The sequence below is a fragment of the Lates calcarifer genome, linkage group LG23, assembly GCF_001640805.2.
Source record: "Lates calcarifer isolate ASB-BC8 linkage group LG23, TLL_Latcal_v3, whole genome shotgun sequence".
Classification (NCBI taxonomy): Eukaryota; Metazoa; Chordata; class Actinopteri; family Centropomidae; genus Lates; species Lates calcarifer.
This window is the reverse complement of record NC_066855.1, coordinates 13,388,796-13,410,023: the sequence shown is the minus strand read 5'-3', so window position 1 is coordinate 13,410,023 and position 21,228 is coordinate 13,388,796. Positions and strand designations below refer to the sequence as shown.

Here is a 21,228-nt window from a genome sequence, read left to right as displayed (position 1 = left end):
TACTGCAGATGGTACCTCTGCCTATTTTTGTTTCGAAATACACAAGGGGCATATTGGAAAATAATAATAAAAACTCTAAAATGTTACAGTTGACTGGCCTTCCACATTCTTCTTGTTCCTCCTATTCCCGCAAATACTCGTCAACATTACTGTTGAGGCTCATTGTAATAACTGACTCATACAAATAACAACTCATACAATTGTTTGGGTGACTACAAAACCATCATGTCTCGCTTGTAAGACTGCTGAGGATAATTTAGTCTCTGAAGCTAGAAGATTAAATTATTAAACACTGCACAGAGGGAGACCAGATTAGAACAGGTGGAGTGTTTTGTGCCACTTCAGAATGAACAGTTGACAGTGCCCTCACGTGGCTGCTCTGGCAAAATGCACACAGAGATGATTCAATTCATTTGCTGAAACCAAATTATCCAAGTGCAGTAATTTTAGACTTGCAGTTCTACACCACGTCAGACTGGGTGTGTTTTCTATAGTTTAGAGACATGAAGCGTGAGGAGTGAGGTTTGACAGAGTGCACAGGAAAAAGGAAACTGTGCACATAGCATCTACAAATACAAGTTTAAACCTGATATTCTATGATCTACATACCCAAACCAACATCGACCTGTATATAGGGGTTACACATATTATTACGATTGACTTAGCTTGTATTTTTTTGGATTAATATATCTGAAAATACCCATCCTCCACTATGAAAAACTGGACTGATCTGTATGCCGCTCTGGTTTGGAGACAAAAAATGAAAAGCAAAGTCTCACCGTCATTGCATAGTGGCCCAGCGTACGAAGTCATGCTGCAGTCACAGGTGAAGCCCTCCCACTGCTGCAAACAAACTCCCTGATTTGAGCAGGAGTCTTCCTGACAGGTAGTGCTGGGACCTGCAGCGAGAGACGTGGTGGGGTTGGAGGGTGCACAAGTTAGGAGATAGATAAACAGACACACTTTTTTGATTTTGTGTGGAGCCCAGTATGTTCACAATAGTATGCCAGTACCATATGGTTATTTTTAGACCGTATTTCCCTGAAACATTTTGCAGTTTGAAATGGATGGGTAGACTGCTGTGCTGCAATGGTGTTTTGATTAGTAGTATTAGTAGAAAATCACTGTGAAACTAAGATAAGGTGGATAGGCTCCCATTCTTTAGCTTTATCTTTACAGTGGTAGATTACCCATATAAACTGAACTGAAACTAAACTGGAATCTGTGTTACTAAGTGAGAAGAGCCAAATGTTGACAGCATGCAGGTGGTGAGGCTAAATGAGTGGGGCAAGGACAGGAGGAAGAGTTAAACATAAGAGGGCAGAGTTATGTTTAAAAGCCTTCATCTCAATACTCTTTCTTCAGCAGTCCGTCACTGTTCACTCCCTGCCTCATGCTAAAACCACACAGGATGAGAATGTCAAAGCTCTACATTTAATTCTCCCTTGTTGCACTTCTAGCACGAGGCATGGAGGAAACGGTGTGAAATGATTCACAAACAGAGTATTGAAGTTTAGGTTGGGAGTCAGTAGGAGGGGTTAGACAGCATGCTGCTAGACAACCCGGGTGGTGGAGCTGTGGTCAACTCAAGTCAAGCGGTGGTGATGTTACTACTGTGATGAAGTCACTATGGTGGCTAGGAGAGGACAGGTCACCTTTGACCTTTGACTCTGGATCGCTGGGATCCACACAACACTGGACACCACTGGGTAGTTTAAACACACGCACACATACACACGCACACACATTCTCGCGCACTCTCACACACACGTTTCCCCACCCTCACACACGTGTCTCACATGCTCACACAAAGCGATATACCTTGCAGGTCAGCTTTCATCAATGTAACTTTTGTCAGCCAAACAAAAAAGCAAACAAGCAAATTAAGTTAGATGGTTAGTCAATGCACACAGATGCCTGAGAACTGCTGAAAGAGTGGAGCAGAGAGAGAAACCACAATGTGCAGAAAGAGGAGGAGATGAGAAGAAAGAGAGCAAAAATTACATCTAATAGACCAAGAGCTGGGTTAGTGGGTTATCCTAATAACAGAGCGCATGAGTTCAATGAAAACTGAAAGAAAAAGCAATAAGGACGTGGGACCTGGACAGATCTACTGATGTGTTTTCTGTGTGTTTGCACCTCACCTTCACAGCCTCTCTCCACTTGTCCCATGGTTGCCAATGCATCAGCCAAAAGGTCAGGGAGCCGGCCGTTCAGATCAACTGTTGCTAGGCAACCCTGGAAACCCTCACGAGAGTGGACCAGCTTAGGCAGATCTCGGTACATCTCTTTGGAGACGCCCCCAATGTACAGGTCACCTGTTGAGGTGCAACACAATGAATGGCAGCTTCATTAACCAACCATATAGCTTTATCTTTAACTGTCAGAATGTATCAGTAAGATAAATGCATCAAAAAATATTGTATGTGTATCCCTATCCTGCTTGTATTTTTGTGCACACCCTTTAGGTCAAGGTTCTTGGCGCCCATGGTCGTCTGTGTGGTGACTTTGGTGTCAATCTTGACCGTGTGGAGATTGTTGGTGTCTCGGGATATGTGCACATTGTGCCAGTGGTTGTCATTCAGAGGACTGTTAGAGTTGCCCTTGATCAGGTGTGCCCCATTGCCCAGGTCAGAAATGTAGTGTAGGTAGCTACAGAGTGAACAAAGAAACGAGAGAGGAGGTGGTTAAACAAAAAGAAAAGAAAAGAAAAGGCAAATGAATCAAAAAAAAAACAACACAGGGTCAGACACTTCGGCCCATTATAATCTGTCTTGTAAAGGCATAATTATAAGAATAGAGAAAGAGCTCCTTGACTGGTACATTTTTCATATTTGATATTTAAGCCTTAGAGTCAAGAATTTCCTGGGGGGGGGGTTGTTCATAAAGGGCAATATTAACTATAAATCTCAGTTAAAATAGCAAAATTGGACATGCCTGCAGGACAGATATTATACACATATTTACACATATATATAACACATATTTATTGAAAAATGTACATATTAATTCAATTCCCTTTTATTTCTTTACAGTTAATTTTAGTGTTTTCATACATGACTCATGTCCAGCTCACCCTTTAACCAGCTCTATCACTATGAAGTCATTGCCGTCTCCCCTGTTATAGAGAATAAGGCCGTCGGGGGACGTTGTCTTGAATTGCATGAAGAGATGCATGGAGTAGTAGGCCTGCAGGGTGGGCAGCGTGACGAAACTGGAGCGTGAGCGGAAGGTGACAGGGTCGGCCACGATGCTCTTATAGCCAATAACAGCATTGAGCTCGCAGTAGTCGATGTCGCCATTCTTGCACAGGTCAATGTAGGGCATGCCATTCAGCGTCAGGCCCTGAAGGTGGCCGATGAAATTGGAGGGCACGGCAGGTATGAAGCGCTTCTCCGTCACAATACCCGTCTCCACATTGTGGAACTCCAGCTGGGTGTGGTCACCCGCCATCTGACCTGGTGGCGGGGGTAAACTTCAGAGGTGAGGACTTAGGTTTTAAGTGGAACTTTTTAATACCAAAACTAATACCAATTGTCTTCTAGTGACAGATGCAACAGACACTAATACTATCACTAATGTAAATACTAGTGCATTGGTGTGGATTTTCACTTACACAGGCACAGATGTTCTCTAAAAAAAGAAATAAAACCCTTAATGTTGGACTTATAGCATTAAATTAAAAAAGAATCAACCACAACACACAGAATACAAGCAGAAGCCTAGACACCAACTCAAAACCTGTGTAGAATGTCATTTATGGTAAAAAGATTTAAATTAGGCTGCTGTGGTTACCTTCGACAGGCTGCAGGTCATCCACGGTGAGTTTGAGGCTCTTGCCACGCCGGACTACCCTCACTGTGTGCCACTCATTATCATTGAGGCCAGACCCCGCAAAGATGGTCTCTGGGCCTTTACCTACACATAGCCCAGAGCACCATTAACATATGCACAGATAGATGGACAGAGACAGACAGAGAGAGGAGAAAGAGATGTAGAGAGACAGAGACAGACAGAGAGATCCAGAAGGAGAAGCAGAGAGCCAGGCAGGTTGAATTAAAATTTAAGGACAGAAAGGGAGGGAATGGAGGGAAATAGCAGAGGGAGGGAGGAACCATACATATCCTGGGGAGACAAACACCTCCGTGTCAACAACACACTCTTTCCACAGATAGAAGACAGGTCTCTTTGCAGATAAGCCAGCGAGACAGATGATGTGACACAGACAGACAGAAAGATTTACATAAATGGATGCCATGGGTGCCTAAGATGGAGACTGTGAGTCACAACAGGCCCACGCTGAGACAATCCATCTGTGGACAGATCACACCGCCATGATGACCACCTACTACCCACACATGCACAGACAGCACATTCGCGCCCCCTTGACTCCTAAACCGCCCCACAATCCTCTCGCCCTTGCACATATAACATATATTACCCTGTGTGCCTGCATGTAGGATCTTTTTTTTAATTTTGAACAAGAGCGCAATACTGCAGTGAGCCTCACGGTGGCACTAGACACACAGAGGAACACCAGAGAGCTCTCCAAGGTGCTGATGTGCAGCAGAAAGAAAGAAAGAAGCTGAGCTGTCCTCTCATGATGTCTCTCTCCCTGCCCATCTACCAGCTCATATCTTCACATAGATGACTGCACACATTTGACAGGCTGACTGTTCCCAAAACCTCAGTGTCCCCTTCCTCCTACTCTCTACAAGCACCCCACCAACCTTGAACACAACACCCACCACCTCCCGGCACACATACACACACTCCCCTTCCTCCTCCAAGCCCTGTTGGTTTGAGGAGTGTAAGTGAGTCTGCTTACAGTGACCTATAGGAGGTAATGACGGGGGAGGTGAGAAGTAAACTGACCCGAACGGATTCTGCTGTAGAAAATGTCAAGCATGCCTACATCACTCATGGAGGCACGCAGGCAGCACACACACACACACACACACACACACACACACATATATATATATATATGTACACAGACAGATGGAGAGGTGAAACTGTGAGACATACAGGCAGACAGACACGTGAGCATAATCAATTAGGAGAAGTCAATCAAAATGAATATGCCAGAGTGAAATGCGTGTGTGTGTATGTTTTCAAAGCTAAAAGAGTGTGTTGTGCATTCGGAGAGGACACAGGGTTCCCCTGAGGAGACTCAGCTGTGCTCTGGGCATGAGCATCTCATCCTGTTACCATGGATCACTGCCTAGCACTGAGTGAAGGAGAGAATATGTGTATGTACGTGTGAGTTTCTAAGTGTGTGTATGTGTGTTTTTGCATATGTAACCGAATATTCAAAGAACGGGCAGACTGATGTGATAGTGAGGCAGTGATCTGTGTCAACCTGGGAATGGGGAGAGACACACAAACACAAATAAAAACGCTCACACACACACACACACACACACACACACACACACACACACACACACACACACACACACACACACACACACACAAGCACCTATTTTAGGTCAGTGCTAACAGTGCAGCATGGTGAGCTTTGAGGTGAGGTTTAATGTTGAGCTACTAGCGGTCAACAGACAGCCTGCGCTGTGTGCTCTTAAAGCAAAAGACAACAAGGCAAGACAATTTCAAAGAGGAAGACAAGAGGGACTGGGTGTTGCAATGGAAATACAATTGAAATCAAATGACATAAGCTACTGGAGATTATAAAAGCAGGATAATGAAAACAAAATGACAAAAAGCGTTTCATATTTCATTAGCTCCAAGTAACAAATGGCTTTTCTGCTGGATAAGCCTCAAATCTCTCCCATGCTGAGGCTTTTATTTGACTGCTGAGTGGACTATTTCAGTGGCGCCTGGCTGTTAAATACATTTTTTTTCTTCCCCCCTCGAATATCAGATGTATAATTTATTGTATGCACAGTGTGCCAGAAAAGTGGCTGCCTACTGAAATGTTCATTGAGACAACCGGTCTAAAATTGGCCAACAGACATGCGGGATAGCAACGGTGCTGTGTGGCTAGTAGAGTTTCTATGGCAACTGCAGTCGTCCATTTCACCACCTCTTTGCCGTCACAGAGCATTCGTCTCTCTCTCTCTCTCTCTCTCCCTCTCTCTCTCTCTCACTCACTCTCTTGCTCTCTCTGTGGTCGTGACAGAGGGAAAACTCCACGTGAGGGAATTAAACTTCATCAGGGATTCAGCTCCACTCACAGCAGCATGAACAGAAACACATACACACGCACAGGAAAGCACAACTAGAAAACACACACACACACACACACACACACACACACACACATACATACACACACACAGATGGGCAATGAAAAGAACACAGAATGCACAGGCACTCACTCACTCGCACACACTAAACATGCTGAATGAAACACTACCCCAAAAATCCCGAATGTACAGTTTGGAGAGAAACAAGAAGCAAACAAAGAAAGCAACCAGACAGACGTTGGGAAAGAGGTATGACAGAGAAAAACAGAGGCATAACACGTCTTTTGTCTCCAGCATGAAGGAGAAGTAATTAGCCTGCAGCTCTGCAGTTGCATTCAGCCACTGGCTACCACTCTCTGCCCCTTAAGCTCACACTTCTAAACACACCTAATTTACCTGATTTATTTTATCCATCTTCTTCTCCCCCCCCCACTCAACCCCCACCATCCTCTCTTCCATCTATCCTTCTCTGCTAAAATGGCCGACATGGAAAACCCTGGCCCTCAGCAAAAATCACAACACTCCTGTGGTGTAGCTGAACACGCAGACACTCACACGCATATGTGCACCTCTCCTGTCGAACACACATATGTGCACGCAGACACATGGTACAAAGATATGTTGGGTGAGGGATTATGTTCAGATGGACTGACAAGACAGAGAGAGTGAAAAATAGTCAGACACATTAACAGAGACACACATGCACTCACGCACATACACACTCTCATACTGAGGAGGAAGAGGAGGGGGGAGGGGTTAGGTGAGATGGAGGATCACTTACTGGCTGTACAGTTTATCCTGATACAGTCTGGAGGGAGAGCAGAGCAGAGGGTTAATGCTGCACACATACACATACTCTCCACGCCCTGGGGACGCACACATCGACACACCCTGCACTCATACATACAAACGTGTGCACACACACACACACACTGCTGAGAAAACACACACTCTCCTTTGTCACGGGATCTCAAGCTGGACAGCGTATTTTCTTACAACAGTGTGAATTTCTGTGACTTTGATTTTTAGCCAATAAAGAGCAACATTTGAAAAAGGGCCGATGGGTCTTCACATTGTCCAGTGACATGTTAAGGAGAGCGGTGTGTCTCAGCATGAGGCAGTGTGCTCATCGGCTGCTCTGGCCTGAGCGACAGTTTCAGTCCCCAATCAAAAACACCAGGAGACTGAGATGGGTCATGTGTGTCAGTTTGTCAGATGACATCGAACACATCCCATAATTTTTGTCGCTCATCCAGAGCACAAATCTCCGGAAATAATCGGAAGATTCAGCCCCTGTAGTGTTAAAATTCTCATTACTATTTTTCACCCATGATGCCTTGGTGTGTCGTGTGGCGTCAACCACAGAAAAGACGTGGCTGCAGACAACCAGAGACCAACACATGCACCCCCTGTAAGTCTATGTGTGTATGAACATGTGAATATGTTTAAATTCATGTGAAAGTGTGAAGAGTGAAAATGAAAATGTGTTGAACTGAGAGAGAGAAATACGAGGGATGTGCTTTTCGTGTAGTTATGTGTGGAGTATAATATGTGTGTGTGTTTGTTCAGTTTGTGAGTCTTTGTGTTGATCGCTGAAGGTGTTGGGGATGCACAGGTCCACTGGGAGTGAGCAGAGAATGCAGCTCAAGGCTTGACCCTCTGTTCAACACAAAAAAATACCACTAACCTTCAATAATGTATGTTTGTGTGTGTGTGTGTGTGTTCAGAGATAAGTTGTATGTACACTATGAAGTCAATCCAAATGCTAAAAATGATCAACCAAAGCCTGTGAAACCCATGTCTTAAATATTCTGAACACAAACAGTGCAGCAGAATTATCAGGAACAACTACTGGGAAGAGTTTGTTTTTCTGGGGACAACATGTTATTAATCAACATTTAATGACATTCCTATGCAATAAAATAAAATAGCCAAGAGGCCAGTATCAGCCTGCATTCCCCTGACAGGTAATTAAAATAATGTTTGAAAATTTACATGTTTGTGTGCATGTGTGTACCTAAGTTGACAGTGAGTCGTACACGGCCCCCATCCAGCTCCAGACGAAGGGTGTCTGCAGAGTTCCGGGACGTGGTTGCCATGAGAACGCCATACGCCCGCTGGGAGCGAAAGCGCAGCGAGACGTCCTCTGCCTCAGTGTGCATCGCCACAGGCAACTGCACCTTCATAAACTTGCTGCCATCGTACGACAGGATAGTCGCATCTGTACAAGACGCACAGAGACAGACAGGCGGGGTGAGTGAGTGATGGGGGAAGGAGAGGAAGTGAAAGGCAGGCGGAGGAAGACAGAGATGGTGGTGGAGGAGAGTGAGGTGGGTCGAAACAGAATAGGCGCAGAGAAAGAGACAGAAAAGATGATTGACGAGGAGAAAACACATGAGGTGGGTGGAGACAAAGCCAATTTGACGTTGAGTGAGCCAGATTTATACACGATAATGTACATTGCAGTGTGGCTACACTCCCTTGTTCCCATGCCACGTCATGTTGAAACTCAAAACCTGTTTCCCAACTAAATTACCCCATCACTTTCCACCCTTAATTCATCATCACTCCCCCTGCCTCACAAAAGGGGATGTAAAAATAGCCGCAGCTGGTTGGCTGGCCCTGTTATCCGGTTAAATCAGAATGCATGGTCGGTGAGTGTGTTAGCCACCTGTCGCTGACATCCCAGACCCTGGAGTCATAATGTAACAAGCTCAGGTGATCCCGCTTTAATGTCTTTTGCATACTCATTTACATATTCATAATCTTCTCTCCTTGCTACCTGCTGGGGCCAATCCCCGACCGTTAAACTGTTTACCTCCGAGGACCCTGTTTTTTATTGGCCAATTACATACACAGCTAAACACACTCTCCATGTCTCTGTGTCTTTATCTCCCCCTCTCTTCCTTTGTCGCTTCTTCTTATATCTCTCCACTCCATTCCTCCATTGCTTTCTCTCCCTTCGCTCTCCCTGTTTCCGTGGGAGACGTTTGGAGCCAAGGCAAAAACAAGAGAACAGGAAGAGAGGGAGGCCTCATGAATACTGATGAGCTGAGAAGGAGGGAAAGAGAAAGATAGTGTGTGTGTGTGTGTGTGTGTGTGTGTGCGCGCGTGTGTGTGCGTGTACATCAGAATAAGTGAGTGAATTTAAGTGTGAACAGAGGAGGGTTTAGTAAAGTGAGAGCAGGGGGAGAAAAAATAGGGACAGAGAGAGCAAGACAGAGAGAAAGGAGTGGGTGGGGGGTGGGGGGAGAAAAGCTCTTGGCTAAAATGCAAATGAACCCTCATTAACTTGAGGAAAAAAGAAGGTGGTTGGCCTGTTATATCACAGATAACATAACTAACAGCCACACATACACTCGCCCAAGCACACTTGAACACACACACACACGTGCACACATTTCCGATAAGGGAGACAGCTGACTAAATTTTCCTCACCACGGCACCTGACTCACCACCAGGCAAATAGGGGAGGGAGGGTTTGAGAAAACGAAAGTATGGAAGCCCAATTCTGCCAGGAAAAAGAAAAAGAAAACTGATTGAAGTGCAGCACACAATGGCTGTCGGATCATTTTGAAGCTTGTAGCACATGCCAACTGTACCATAATACAAGAATAAGTTGTTGAAGGACAGTGATATTCCCATGTTCTCAATATGTTTTAATGACATTAAAACCACACCCAAGCCCACTGGTTACTTCTGAAGACATAAATCTTAAAAAATGGGTCACACATATATATATAGTTTCATTTTTAAAAGTGTCTCAGTAATTTCCTGAAACAGCTGGACACTGCTGCTTTGACCAAACATTACTCAGCCAGTAGTGAATAGTGCATTTGTTGGGGACTTGGTGCACTAATGAGTGTTTATGGCAGCAGGGCGATGTATGTGGGACTGACTCAAAATAAACTGCAGTGCCCATGTTTGTCGAAATGCACTGTTATCCAGTGCAATAGCATGGCTCCACTGATGTGTTTTTAAGAACAGTGGAGGTCTGTGACCGAGAGGGGAAAATAATTATATCAGGCATTGGCTTCACACACAAAAGTAATTTCATTGGATTTGCTGAAAAACAAAATATAGAATATCACCAAACTTTTCCATTCAGGTGTGCTATCTGGGATTTACCAATCCATGGAGTCAGAATGGTGTGTTTTGATATGTCAGCACCTGACACTGAGTTGCCGCTAGAGTGTGGGCTTACCATTGAAACTGACTGACGTGGGCGTTTTGATGCAATGTCAAAGTTTTTATATATCATATAGGAATTATTGTGTCATAATTTTAACTGAAAACTAATCATTTTGACTTCCTATCTCATGATTTGAACTTTATATCTCATTATTTTGACTCGCTGTCTCACAATTTTGTCTTAGTAAGTGTGTATTTTGACTACTTTTGACTCTCATAATTTTGAATTAAAACATCAACATGGATGTACTACTTCAAAATTTTGATCTAGCTTAAAGCCAGCTATAGATTTATAAATATTTAAGGTTATTAATGTTAGTAATAAGTAATGGAGGACATTGAACATATATATAATATATATACTAAAGAGTCTGCTCTTTTGAAAATGGGGATTTAACTTTAAGATGAACTTTTTGTTGTTCCTAACATTTCATCCTTTTTCTCTTTTCCTGACAGAAGAGAACTTCAATATAAAAAGCGGGACAGCAAGAAAAAAAAAGTGAGACGTGCAAATGTGTCGCTAGAAATATGTGTGTGACTGCTCTTTACAAAATAAAAATTCATCTTGGAGGCAGAGCGTGGCGAGGGGAAACAAAAGAGAGAGTGAGAGAGCGAGGAAGGGAAAAAAAAGGGAGGGAGAAACCGCAGGTAGAAGGCGTAAACATGGCCAATCACTCTCTCCATCTGCTTCTCCATCTGTGCTTCCTTTAATCCACTGAACCACCAGTTAGTGACCCCTCAATGCACACAGAGAGGGATGAAGAAAGATATAGAGAGGAAGACACAGGCTAAGAGAGAAAGAGAGAATAGGGGGGAGCATTGCTGTGATAAACATACATTGCGGATGTTTGTCCTCCAAAATAAACATCTTCATATCAACATCCTTCAGAAAGTATGTCTATGTGTGTGTGTGTGTGTGTGTGTGTGTGTGCGTGTGCGTGTATATCTCCTGTTAGATGATAGTACAATCATCACTTGAGACGCGTCAGCAGTTGTGGCACAAACTACATTTCTTCTCTTCTCCTTGTCTGACTCCATCTCGCTTCTTTCAACAGGCCCATATCAGTCTCTCTGCCAATCTTTCCTACTTTCCATTCCTCTCTTGGCCTGAATTCATACCTTTTCTCATAACTCCCTCTCTGTCAGATTTTCTACTCCCATCTCCCATTCCTCCTCATCTCCTCACCTGCTGTCATATGGCGGTTCCAGCCCGATGGTTCCGCCCTCCTCTGTCACAGCTCCTGCTCCCTGCTTTCTGCACACTTCCTCTCCCATCGATTCCCAGTCTCTACATCCATAGCAGTCCAATAGTCCTGTCTGCAGCTCTGCTTCCTCCCACCTCTTCTCTTTCACCTCTGGTGATCCTCTCCTTTCCCTGCCTCCATCTTACTACTCTCACTTTCACACAGAAAATGTGTAATTTTGGATGAAAAAAGATGCAGCCAAAGTTAGAAATTTTGTTGTTGAGCTAGCAGGCTCAGTCTGTCGTTTGTTCTTATTTCCTATTTCCACCTATCTCTACCTGCCATCCTCTTTTTATTTTCACCTTCCTACTCTGCATCACCAGGGACGTAGTGGAGGTTAACACCAACCTAAACTAAATTTTTCAAGCTTTTCTATTTGACTAATAGTTTAGTCACATTTTTATATGCCATAAATCTTTATGAGGGTACCTTTTCAGCACACATCAGAGTAAGTACTATCAAACTAATCTGTTACGTTGGGCCCTTTAAAGAAAAAAAAGTACAACTTAAAGGTATAATGAATAAAAATTTTATTACCCAATATAACTGATGACCATAATATATTTTCAGCAGTTGATGGAGTTATTTCTGACTTTAAAACTTCAGACTTTCCGCCACATACCATCTGTCTTCTGTCACTCATCCCTTTGGCATTACTCAGTGTTCTCAAGCCAAAAAGCGAATGACAAAGCTGTCATAATGACTGTGTTTTGCATTGTGGCATATTATTTATTTTTCACAAAATCTTGCTGTTTAGTGACTGTAATTAGCCAGCTTACTCATCTCTATTGTGAAAACGTGGCTTCAGCACTTGCGCCAATTATTGTACAAGCTGCTAAAACTCCAGTTGAAGTGTTATTCTCGATCCTCTCTTTCTCTCCGACCTCCCACCCCGTCATTCTCACCTCTCTCGCAGGAACGCCCCAGGTAGCCCGTCCCGGAGCAGTCACAGACGTAGCGATTCCAGCCCTCTCTGCAGATGCCGTTGTGCTGGCAGGGGTTGGACAGGCACTGTTTGGGTGGCTCTCTAGAGCACGAGGGCTTCACCCCCACTGCCCTCTGGGCCTCGGCCAGCCTCCGGATGTCTTTACTCTGCCCGTCAACAAACAGGTCTCTGATGCAGCCCACGTAACCGTAGTTCAGCAGTGCTGTCCACACCTGAGGAAGAAGTCACGAATCCACAGTAATTAATGGATGAGGAATTTGTCAACATTTTACAGTGTGTGTTTTAAGTACATAGTTTAATCACCATATCTGCCAACTATTTTCAGCTCAGGTACTTCAATCAAGCTTAAATCAATTTTTTTTAGATTGCTTACTATGATATTTATGAAATTTGTCTCACTTTTTAAAAAACCCCAAAGTGGGTTGTTTCATCTGAATTTAGGTCCAGACTGTAGTCTAGACAGAATCACACACTGGCTTTTCCAGTTTTAGTCCACAGATCTGTACTCCCAGATATATATGGTGGATTTTATATTTACATTACACCTCTTATATTTTATATCAATTTTATGGGGTGTTACTTTTGTTAGCAGCAGAAGTTGATAAGATATGTTACTCTTGAATAGGACTGTAACTAACATTCACTTCTATTATTATTATTCAATTAATCATCAGAAAAATGAAAATGAAAAATTACGTGTTCAATCTCTATGAGCACAAGGTAACACCATCCAGTGTCTCATTGTGTCCAGCAAACAGTGCAAAGCCCCAAAGATATTCACTTGACTATAATGTAAGATGAAGACAACCTTAGTATGCCATACTGTAAACACAAAACACGTCAACACACAAACCTCTGTAGGGAAAATCAGTCCAGCCCGGTCCTCAGGTAGTCCTCCCAGGTACAAGGTATCATCCAGATCCAGGATCTCACTGTCTCCTGGAGCCGTGTATGCTGTTCTCACGCTATTCACTGAGATGGTTCCTGAATAAAGAAACCAGAGACATCAAAACAACCTCAGTAATCATTATGACCTTCAATGTGAACACCCTAATCACAGTCATCTCTGTCATCACCACCACCACCATTATAACCGCCACCATCATCATCGTCCTTCCCACTCCCTTTGTACTCCTCATCATTGCCACCACTCATCACTGCTATAATCAAAAGCATCCCAAACTACACACAGGGCTTAGTCATTGGTTAGAACCCTCAAATCTGTGCTGGTTTAAAAGTGCTATGTCGAATATTTTATCACCAATTAATCATTAATACATTTATTTTTAGGCATTAGCACAGTTACAGTAAACAAACAAGACCCCCGCTGAGGCAGGCAGCCTCTACTGTGAGTTTCTATACTGTAACTGACAATGACATGCATACTATATTGACGCCAGGCTGAAAAACATTAAAAACCTAGTACTGTATATGGTTTCAGTCATCTGGCTTACTTTGTTTGGTTGGTGTTCAAAGGACTGGCACAAAATACAGACAAAAAAGGAGGTAACATTCATGGAAGACCACAGTGGGCAATTGTTTAAAACATTAACAGCACTACCAGTAAGATGAGAAACAAACCACATTGCTTTAATTTTAGTCTCAGTGTTATGATAATTACATCAACATATTACAATAAATTTGACAGTACTCTATATTGATTCTGTCAAAAATGGTGTGTACAACACCCTTAAAATCAAGTTCAGTCACCCCAGTTTAAATTAAATACAGGCAGCAGACAGTTGGCAGCCAAATGGCCTTGCTAGGCTGCGTGCTTACTATAAAATGTTGAAGTACGAGTGTGCCTACTCATTAACCTCCACCTTCCTTCCTATCAACCTCTGTGGTCAGGGTTAGCATCAGAGTTGAGAACTGCGAGTGTACCTGAGCGTCCGTCCCTCTGAAAGTCCACGTGATACCATTCTCCGTCATTGACCTTCCTGTCGATGGCCTTGGTCTTGGTGGTTCCCGAACCCATGTCAAGCAGCAAGTACAGGTGTCCATCCAGCATCTCAATGGCGAAGAAATCCACCTGTAAGTCAAACACACACAGCATCAGTATTCTGTAAAAAGCAGGGACATTGATAGCTGGCAATAAAAATGCAAATTATAGCTGGAAGTTATAATAAAGTAACTGTGGCTCCAGTCTAACCATTTATAATGAGGTCCCTTGTGCAATGTCATTCAGTTTTAGTGGGGATTAGTTAACCTATACATTAAACTAGCAGCTTACCTGCAAGTTTGTTTATTGTCATTGTTAATTCTTCCCAAATTCCCCATTGATAATTCCCCCAAACGCTGTTGTCGACACCAAACATGTGCATGCGTATGTTTTTTAAACTATACTGCATGTTACATTTTTCACCTTTACTGTGGGAGGTGTTCGTGGGTCCTTGCGTTGCTGCTGTCGTGGTTTGCCATGGCTGAAAAGCATCAACCCATTGGGTTCTGTGGTCCTAAAGTCGAATGAGATGGATCCTGCCTTCTTTGCCGTCCACTTACTCAGTGCCACGTAAGACTCTGGGGTGTCAAAGGTCACGGGGTCCAGCGTTGCCACACTCTCACATTTAAAGGACACTACCCCACTTACCTGGAGCAGATGGGGGGAAAAAATATTTTTAACAATCCTAGCATTTAAAATTGGGTTATTACACTGATGTCCAGTGAATATCAAGACCATAATAGTTCCTTTGTTGTCAGGGATTGAAATGAAGCCAGTTTCTTCTGGCTATGAACTGACTAAAAGACAAAAGCTTGTGGCTACTTCTCAAAAATATAATCCCACTTGCTTAAAATCCCTACAGTATAAGTCTCACAGGGCTTGACAGGGGGTTGCGATACAAAACGATGTCTGTGTTCTGTGAACAAGAGGATAATGTGTTGTCTGGCTCATTTTGTACTTGCTGTAGAAAGTGCATACCTTCATCTTTGGGTCTCCCTGTTTAGCCAGTCTAGAGAGCTCCAACCGTACATCATTATTCTTGTACACCACCTTCAAGGGAGGGGGTTGAGGGGGAAAGAATAAAACATGAATTCACCTTAAGATTAAATAAAAAGAAGCCTTTTTCTTCACTTATGTGCCCTCTACTTGGATTCCTTTCAAATACTTCTAGTGTGGCACAGAATAGGCCTGTTATTATTATTCCTTCTATAACTCAGTGTTTTACCACAATAAGCAAAAACAAGCAAAGAAATAGATTGTTTAACCTTTCCAGAAATTATAACACAGGAGAATGTTGAAGAGTTGACGAGAGGATGAGACATTTAAAAAATGACCAAACATCCATTAATCTTTCAACTCTTTTTTGTTCGAGTGTTCTTTTATTTTCATATGAAAGTGACAACCTTAAGACCAGCAAGCCACTCCAGCCTCATCTTTTGATAACTCCCATTTGTCCCTTGCCACTTGCATGATCGCTTTTGCTTTCCCTCCTCTTGCTTTTTCTGTTTCTCTTTCCTTTCCCTGACACAGTACGCTCTCTGACTGAGCTGCGTGAGTGTAAGACTGTGCTTGTGCTGAGCATTTTGATGTCGAGAGAGGCGAGCACACACAGGCTCTGCTTTATTAATCCAGACCTCTCTCTATGACCTGTGAGCAACTCAGCAACATCGCAAAATTTCTCCTCTGCTTTGGCTTTTCACCTCTGTTTTTAATTTTCTGTCTGTTGTGTGCTTTTGTGTCATGTGTGTAAGGCAATGAAGGTGATTCTTGAATATAATAAGAGCTGCAAGTGTGCAAAATGATGATGGCATGTGGGTGTGCGTGTGGAGGAGTGTGCCTGCACTGCATAAAATGCACAAAATTGTTACAGCTGTGATCGTTCATGCGCGTGATTCACTGCATACATCTTAATTTGCTCACACGGATTATCATATCATCGTATTAAATATGTAAATGTGCCAGTGGAGGGTTCACTTTGACAGCGGCAGCCTCGTTTAAACACCATCAGTCTTAATGAAGCAACACAGAGCGCATTCACCACTGATACAGATAGCTCTCTGTTTGGCACATCATCTGTCGGCTTGTTTGGTTGTTTGTTTATGCCTCTGTGTGAGTCTGTGTGAATGAAAGGGAGACTCAGACAGGGTGTGTATATAATGGGTGTGAGGATGTATTTGGGAGTTTTGTTGTGTTGAGTGCGGTGTGTGCATACCTATGTCTATTTTTTGTTTGACTATTTTTGTCTGTGTGTGTTTTTGTGGGCATATTTGAGCATTCCTGCAGCGCATACATGCATAGATTGCGTTTATTTGCACATGCATGTGTATTAGTGTGTCTCCATCAGTGTGTCATATGAGTTTTTGTTGTTGCAGTGTTGTGGCCCATTTCAAGCACAGCGGATGGATGGAGCGTCTCTGTGGCGTAGCTAATTAGCATGTTAGTGCTTAGTGCTGTATCTACTCCCTCAACGACACTCATCACTGATTCTCTCTGATGCTGGGTGTGTGTGAGTCTGGGACTGTTTGTGTGAGTCTGCCAAATGGAAGTATTTCTGTGTATGTGTGCGCTTTACAAGATAATGTGTGTAAAATTTTTGCGTGATGCGTGACAGAAAGGGAGAAAGAATATGGGAGAAAGAAAGAAATAAAGAAAAAAGAGGAAGACTGGTGTTTCTTAAAACTTGAGAGAAAGCTGAGCAGCCCATAAACTGGGCTGAGCAATAATTAAATATTATCATTCATCGACTCTCTCTGGAGTCATAATGTGAAGAAATGATCATGTGGAGATTATATCAGTGGCTTATTCTGTCTAAATTAATAATTCTGAGCAGACTGTAGCAAAATTAGTCACTGAAGAAGCTATTTTACATGTCTAACATTTCATCTAATACATTACAGACCATGTTTCATGTGTGACTATGCATACATTTGTCATATCACAACATACACAATCTACAAGAAAAAACATTTATAATATGGTATTTTTTCATATTGCCAAGCACAAGCATAAGTACATCAATTGCATTTTCTGTGTGCTGGCATATATGCACATACATATCATACATGCATCCCACCTCTTTGAGACAGCCCATGAAGTTATTGCTGACTGGAGAACCAGGCAGGTCAGCGGTGCTGGGGCTTCCTCCCACGTAGAAGAAGTCATCAGAGCCCAGCATGGTGTAGTCCTCCTGGGTGTAGCCCGTGGTGGTCAGGATGCCGTCCACAGAGATGGTCACCTACACAACAAAGCACAGGGAAAGGACACGCTATATACTCACACCAAAGGCAGCGCTAAGCGCTAGCTAGGCGCTGACCAGCCAAATTAGCCCCCGTTACTCTGGTAACCAATGTGTATGCATTCTGGTGGGGAAAAGGCCTGATTGGTTTAGGGAATTGGCCAGTTGTGCTGTTGGGACTTTGATTTGGTGTGACTGGATTAGAGCTGTGTAGTGTAATTGAGTAGTGCTGCCTCTTGACTTTGCTAGTATTACTGGCATTTGGAATATGTTGCTATTCACTGCTATATGCAACTCACTCAACCTACAGTTAGTAGTATATTCCGTAGCTCCATCTTCCATTTGTATACTCAGAATCAGACTATGTGTCTGTCTCTCTACCTGTCAGCAACAGTTGTACAGAATGACAACTAGATCGTGTGCATGATAAAGTAAAGATTTACTGATACCCAAAGCCTCAGGGCCACTATCGGTAGATTCTGACACTTCACACTCAGACATCAGATCCAGTCTATTATTCTGGCACTGCACTGGACTGACTTTACAAAGGCTAAACCAACACAATTTGTGCAGCGTTACATTAAAAGCCTAGCCGCATCTTCTGTATACAATATTTTGACCTTTACATTAAAAATTTTCCTTTTTATTTCTCCTCCACAGACTCTGAGCTGCTTTGTTTTAAAAGCAGAAGATCCAGTTTGATTTACTTCCTAATATACTAACAACAACTTCCCTGTCACCTAAAGTGACACAGGTGCTGATGTTCTTGTAATTTAACCAGCTCATTCTGCTGTATAATAGACTGTATAGGGGCTTTCAGCTAGCACACAAAGCCAACTCTGTCACACGTAAATCACAGTTAGTGGTATGTTATCACCTTGATATTCTACAGTACATTAGTGTCCATGTTTGACTACCCATAAAGGTTGTGAGCTCTTTACTTTCCCACTACAGTAAGTTCCCTCTCACTGATGGTGCTTATCATTGCCAGGCAAACTTGCCCAGCCAGGCAGGGGTTAGTAAAGTATCCACAGGCATCATCGTGCTATACAGTAGGTGTTAGTGCTATTTACTTGTTAGTAGTTGTTAGTTGTTGCACTGCTGGCAGCCACAGTAGTGTTACTGATGTCAGGCCAAGCTGTGTGGGGTTACTGAGGTTAGGGTTGATGATTTCAATGTTGTTAGTACTTGTGATGATGTTATGTTATTGTGTTGTTAGGGTGAGTTGTGATGATGGTGTTAGTTAGTTAGTTTGTGGTCTGGGGGGTTTGTTAGATCAGCGAGTCTGAATGAAATGACACACGGACGAACACACACAAACTGATGTACACACACACACAGGTGTTAGATGGGTTATGGCTCATTCCACACACACACATACACACACACACTCACATAAATATATAAACATGCAGCCTGTTCCTCTCTCTGCATGCAACCATTGGCAAAGAGGACACAGCAGATAAAAAACGACAACAGAGGACAGAATGAATCATAGGCACAATGTAGAACATGCAGTGGCAGAGTGGAGGACAAAAAAAAAATCAAAAGAAGAAAAAAAGGGGAAGGAGAGACCTCTCTATCCATTTTACGGACCAGTCAGAGAGGGGGAGGGTTTCTGAGTCACGCCATGCAGGGGGGGGGGGCTTGTCATTTGCGTGCAGGTGAGGGATGAGCCAATCAGTACACGCCTACATGTCAGTCACAGGGTGATGGAGTGAAAAAAAGGGTCGAGAAAGGGGGGGAAAGGATTTAAAGAAAAAAAGTGGTTGGCAAGGAGGGGAGACGGGGGCTTTTTAAGCGTAAAAGATTACCAACCGCAATTATCCTTTTATTGGTTTAGTTTTGATGTCTATGGTTCAAAAGGAAATAGACACGGGGCAAACCCAAACTAAGAAACAATTAGAATGATATCTACCGAACAATGGAGTTTGTTTACCATAGCGTGTCCAATGCCTGAGTGCTTTGTAGAAGAGGGGGAGAAAGGAAAGCAAAAAACTGTGAACAGAACAACTTTGGGAACAAAAAAAGGAAAGCTAGAAGGCCTCTGGTGAGGTTAGTAGGTTGGTTGGAGTGGTTTCGCTAGGAGAAGGGCACAGGTTAGGTTAGTAGAATGAATCATTCCATGGATGGTGGTTAGTTTCACTAGCAGGTTAGTAAAGTTAGTAGTCAAGTTAGTAGTACAAACAGGCAAACGGTAGAGGCAGGGCACAGCTGGGCTACAAGCACCTGAGTGCTAGTGACCCTCAGTGTTCTCTAGTTCGCGCTCTCTCTCATTCACTCGCTCACTTGTATATACACACACACACACACACAATTGAAAAAGCACTCACCTAGAGCTGAAAGCAGTGCTGGTCTGGTGGTTAACCCACTGTAAACTAAGACCAAAACCTCAGGTATTTTCTTCCTACCACAGCATCACTGCAGTTGGACAACAGACCACTGGCCATAGCTTTAACATTGATTAGTTTCTTGTTGTGGACTATAGTCGTTTCCCCTGAAACACCTGCAGCAGTCATTGTGGTTCGCTGTATGACTCAAATACACATTTAAGCTATTTAACATGACATTGATTGACAAGTATTTGTCAGTTCTCTCTCAAATGAAATCACTGAATCGTTTAGCCTATAAAATGTCTCTGAGCTCAAGATGACATCTTTAAAATTCTTGTTTGGTCCGATCAAAACCAAATATATTCAGTTTACAATGATATCAAACAGACAAAAGTAGCATAGCCTCACATTTGAGAATGAGGAACAAGCAAATGTTAGGTGTTTTAGCTTGTTAAAATGACTTAAGGGATTAATCAAAATGGTGAAAAATTCTTGTCAATTAATTTTCTGTTGTTCATCATTTCATCACTGACTGAAATCCAAACATACTTGCATCCATTCGCTTAATCTACCTCTTGCCATCTTTTGGTCCATCCCAACAACACCTCAAACCTTTCCTCTCCAAGATTTCTCAATATCGTTACTCATTTCATATCTGCTCTCCTCTCCTCTTTGCTCGGTCGCTCACTCGTCCATCTCCTGTAGTCTGGTTACCTGTCTCAGGTTGCGGGTGACCTTGACGTCGTGCCAGGCGTTGTCGTTGAACTTGCCGTTGACAGGCTCCACCAAGGCCTCGAAGGCCCCAGAGCCGAGGTTGATGACGAGCGACACGGCACCGTTCTTCAGTGCCAGGTTGACATAGTCGGCTGACTTGCCGGTGTGCAGCATCAGGCCATTGCGCTGCAGTGTCTTGAAGGAGAGCGTGATTTCATCGCTGCTAGATTGGATGGGGTTGGGCGACAGGTCATAGCAGAAGTACTCGGAGCCCTTGAAGGTGGCAACATACTCCTCGCGAGCTGCATGAAGGGAGAGGTGTAGAGGAAGAAGAGGAGGAAACGGGGAGGAAGAACAAAGAAATGCGGAAACCATTACATTTTGTAGAACATTATCATCATTAGTACAATATCC

The 21,228-nt window shown here is 43.2% G+C and overlaps 1 protein-coding gene across 14 annotated transcripts in view; it reads right to left on the bottom strand.

The window, feature by feature from the left end:
* nrxn1a (neurexin 1a) overlaps positions 1 to 21,228 on the bottom strand; it is an 84,106-nt gene that overhangs the window by 41,249 nt on the left and 21,629 nt on the right. For 6 of the 14 annotated variants that reach the window (XM_051066361.1, XM_018699241.2, XM_051066360.1 and 3 more), the window contains 15 exons: positions 20,815 to 21,116; positions 19,707 to 19,730; positions 17,606 to 17,767; positions 15,511 to 15,582; positions 14,956 to 15,180; positions 14,475 to 14,622; positions 13,444 to 13,574; positions 12,550 to 12,802; positions 8,227 to 8,430; positions 6,991 to 7,017; positions 3,796 to 3,918; positions 3,077 to 3,458; positions 2,462 to 2,652; positions 2,145 to 2,318; positions 780 to 899 (listed from right to left, as the gene is read on the bottom strand). In XM_051066361.1, the coding sequence (XP_050922318.1) occupies positions 780 to 899; positions 2,145 to 2,318; positions 2,462 to 2,652; positions 3,077 to 3,458; positions 3,796 to 3,918; positions 6,991 to 7,017; positions 8,227 to 8,430; positions 12,550 to 12,802; positions 13,444 to 13,574; positions 14,475 to 14,622; positions 14,956 to 15,180; positions 15,511 to 15,582; positions 17,606 to 17,767; positions 19,707 to 19,730; positions 20,815 to 21,116 (2,538 nt within the window). The remainder of the gene's footprint in view (positions 1 to 779; positions 900 to 2,144; positions 2,319 to 2,461; positions 2,653 to 3,076; positions 3,459 to 3,795; positions 3,919 to 6,990; positions 7,018 to 8,226; positions 8,431 to 12,549; positions 12,803 to 13,443; positions 13,575 to 14,474; positions 14,623 to 14,955; positions 15,181 to 15,510; positions 15,583 to 17,605; positions 17,768 to 19,706; positions 19,731 to 20,814; positions 21,117 to 21,228) is intronic. The other 8 variants (XM_051066363.1, XM_018699248.2, XM_018699249.2 and 5 more) reach the window with 3 other exon arrangements.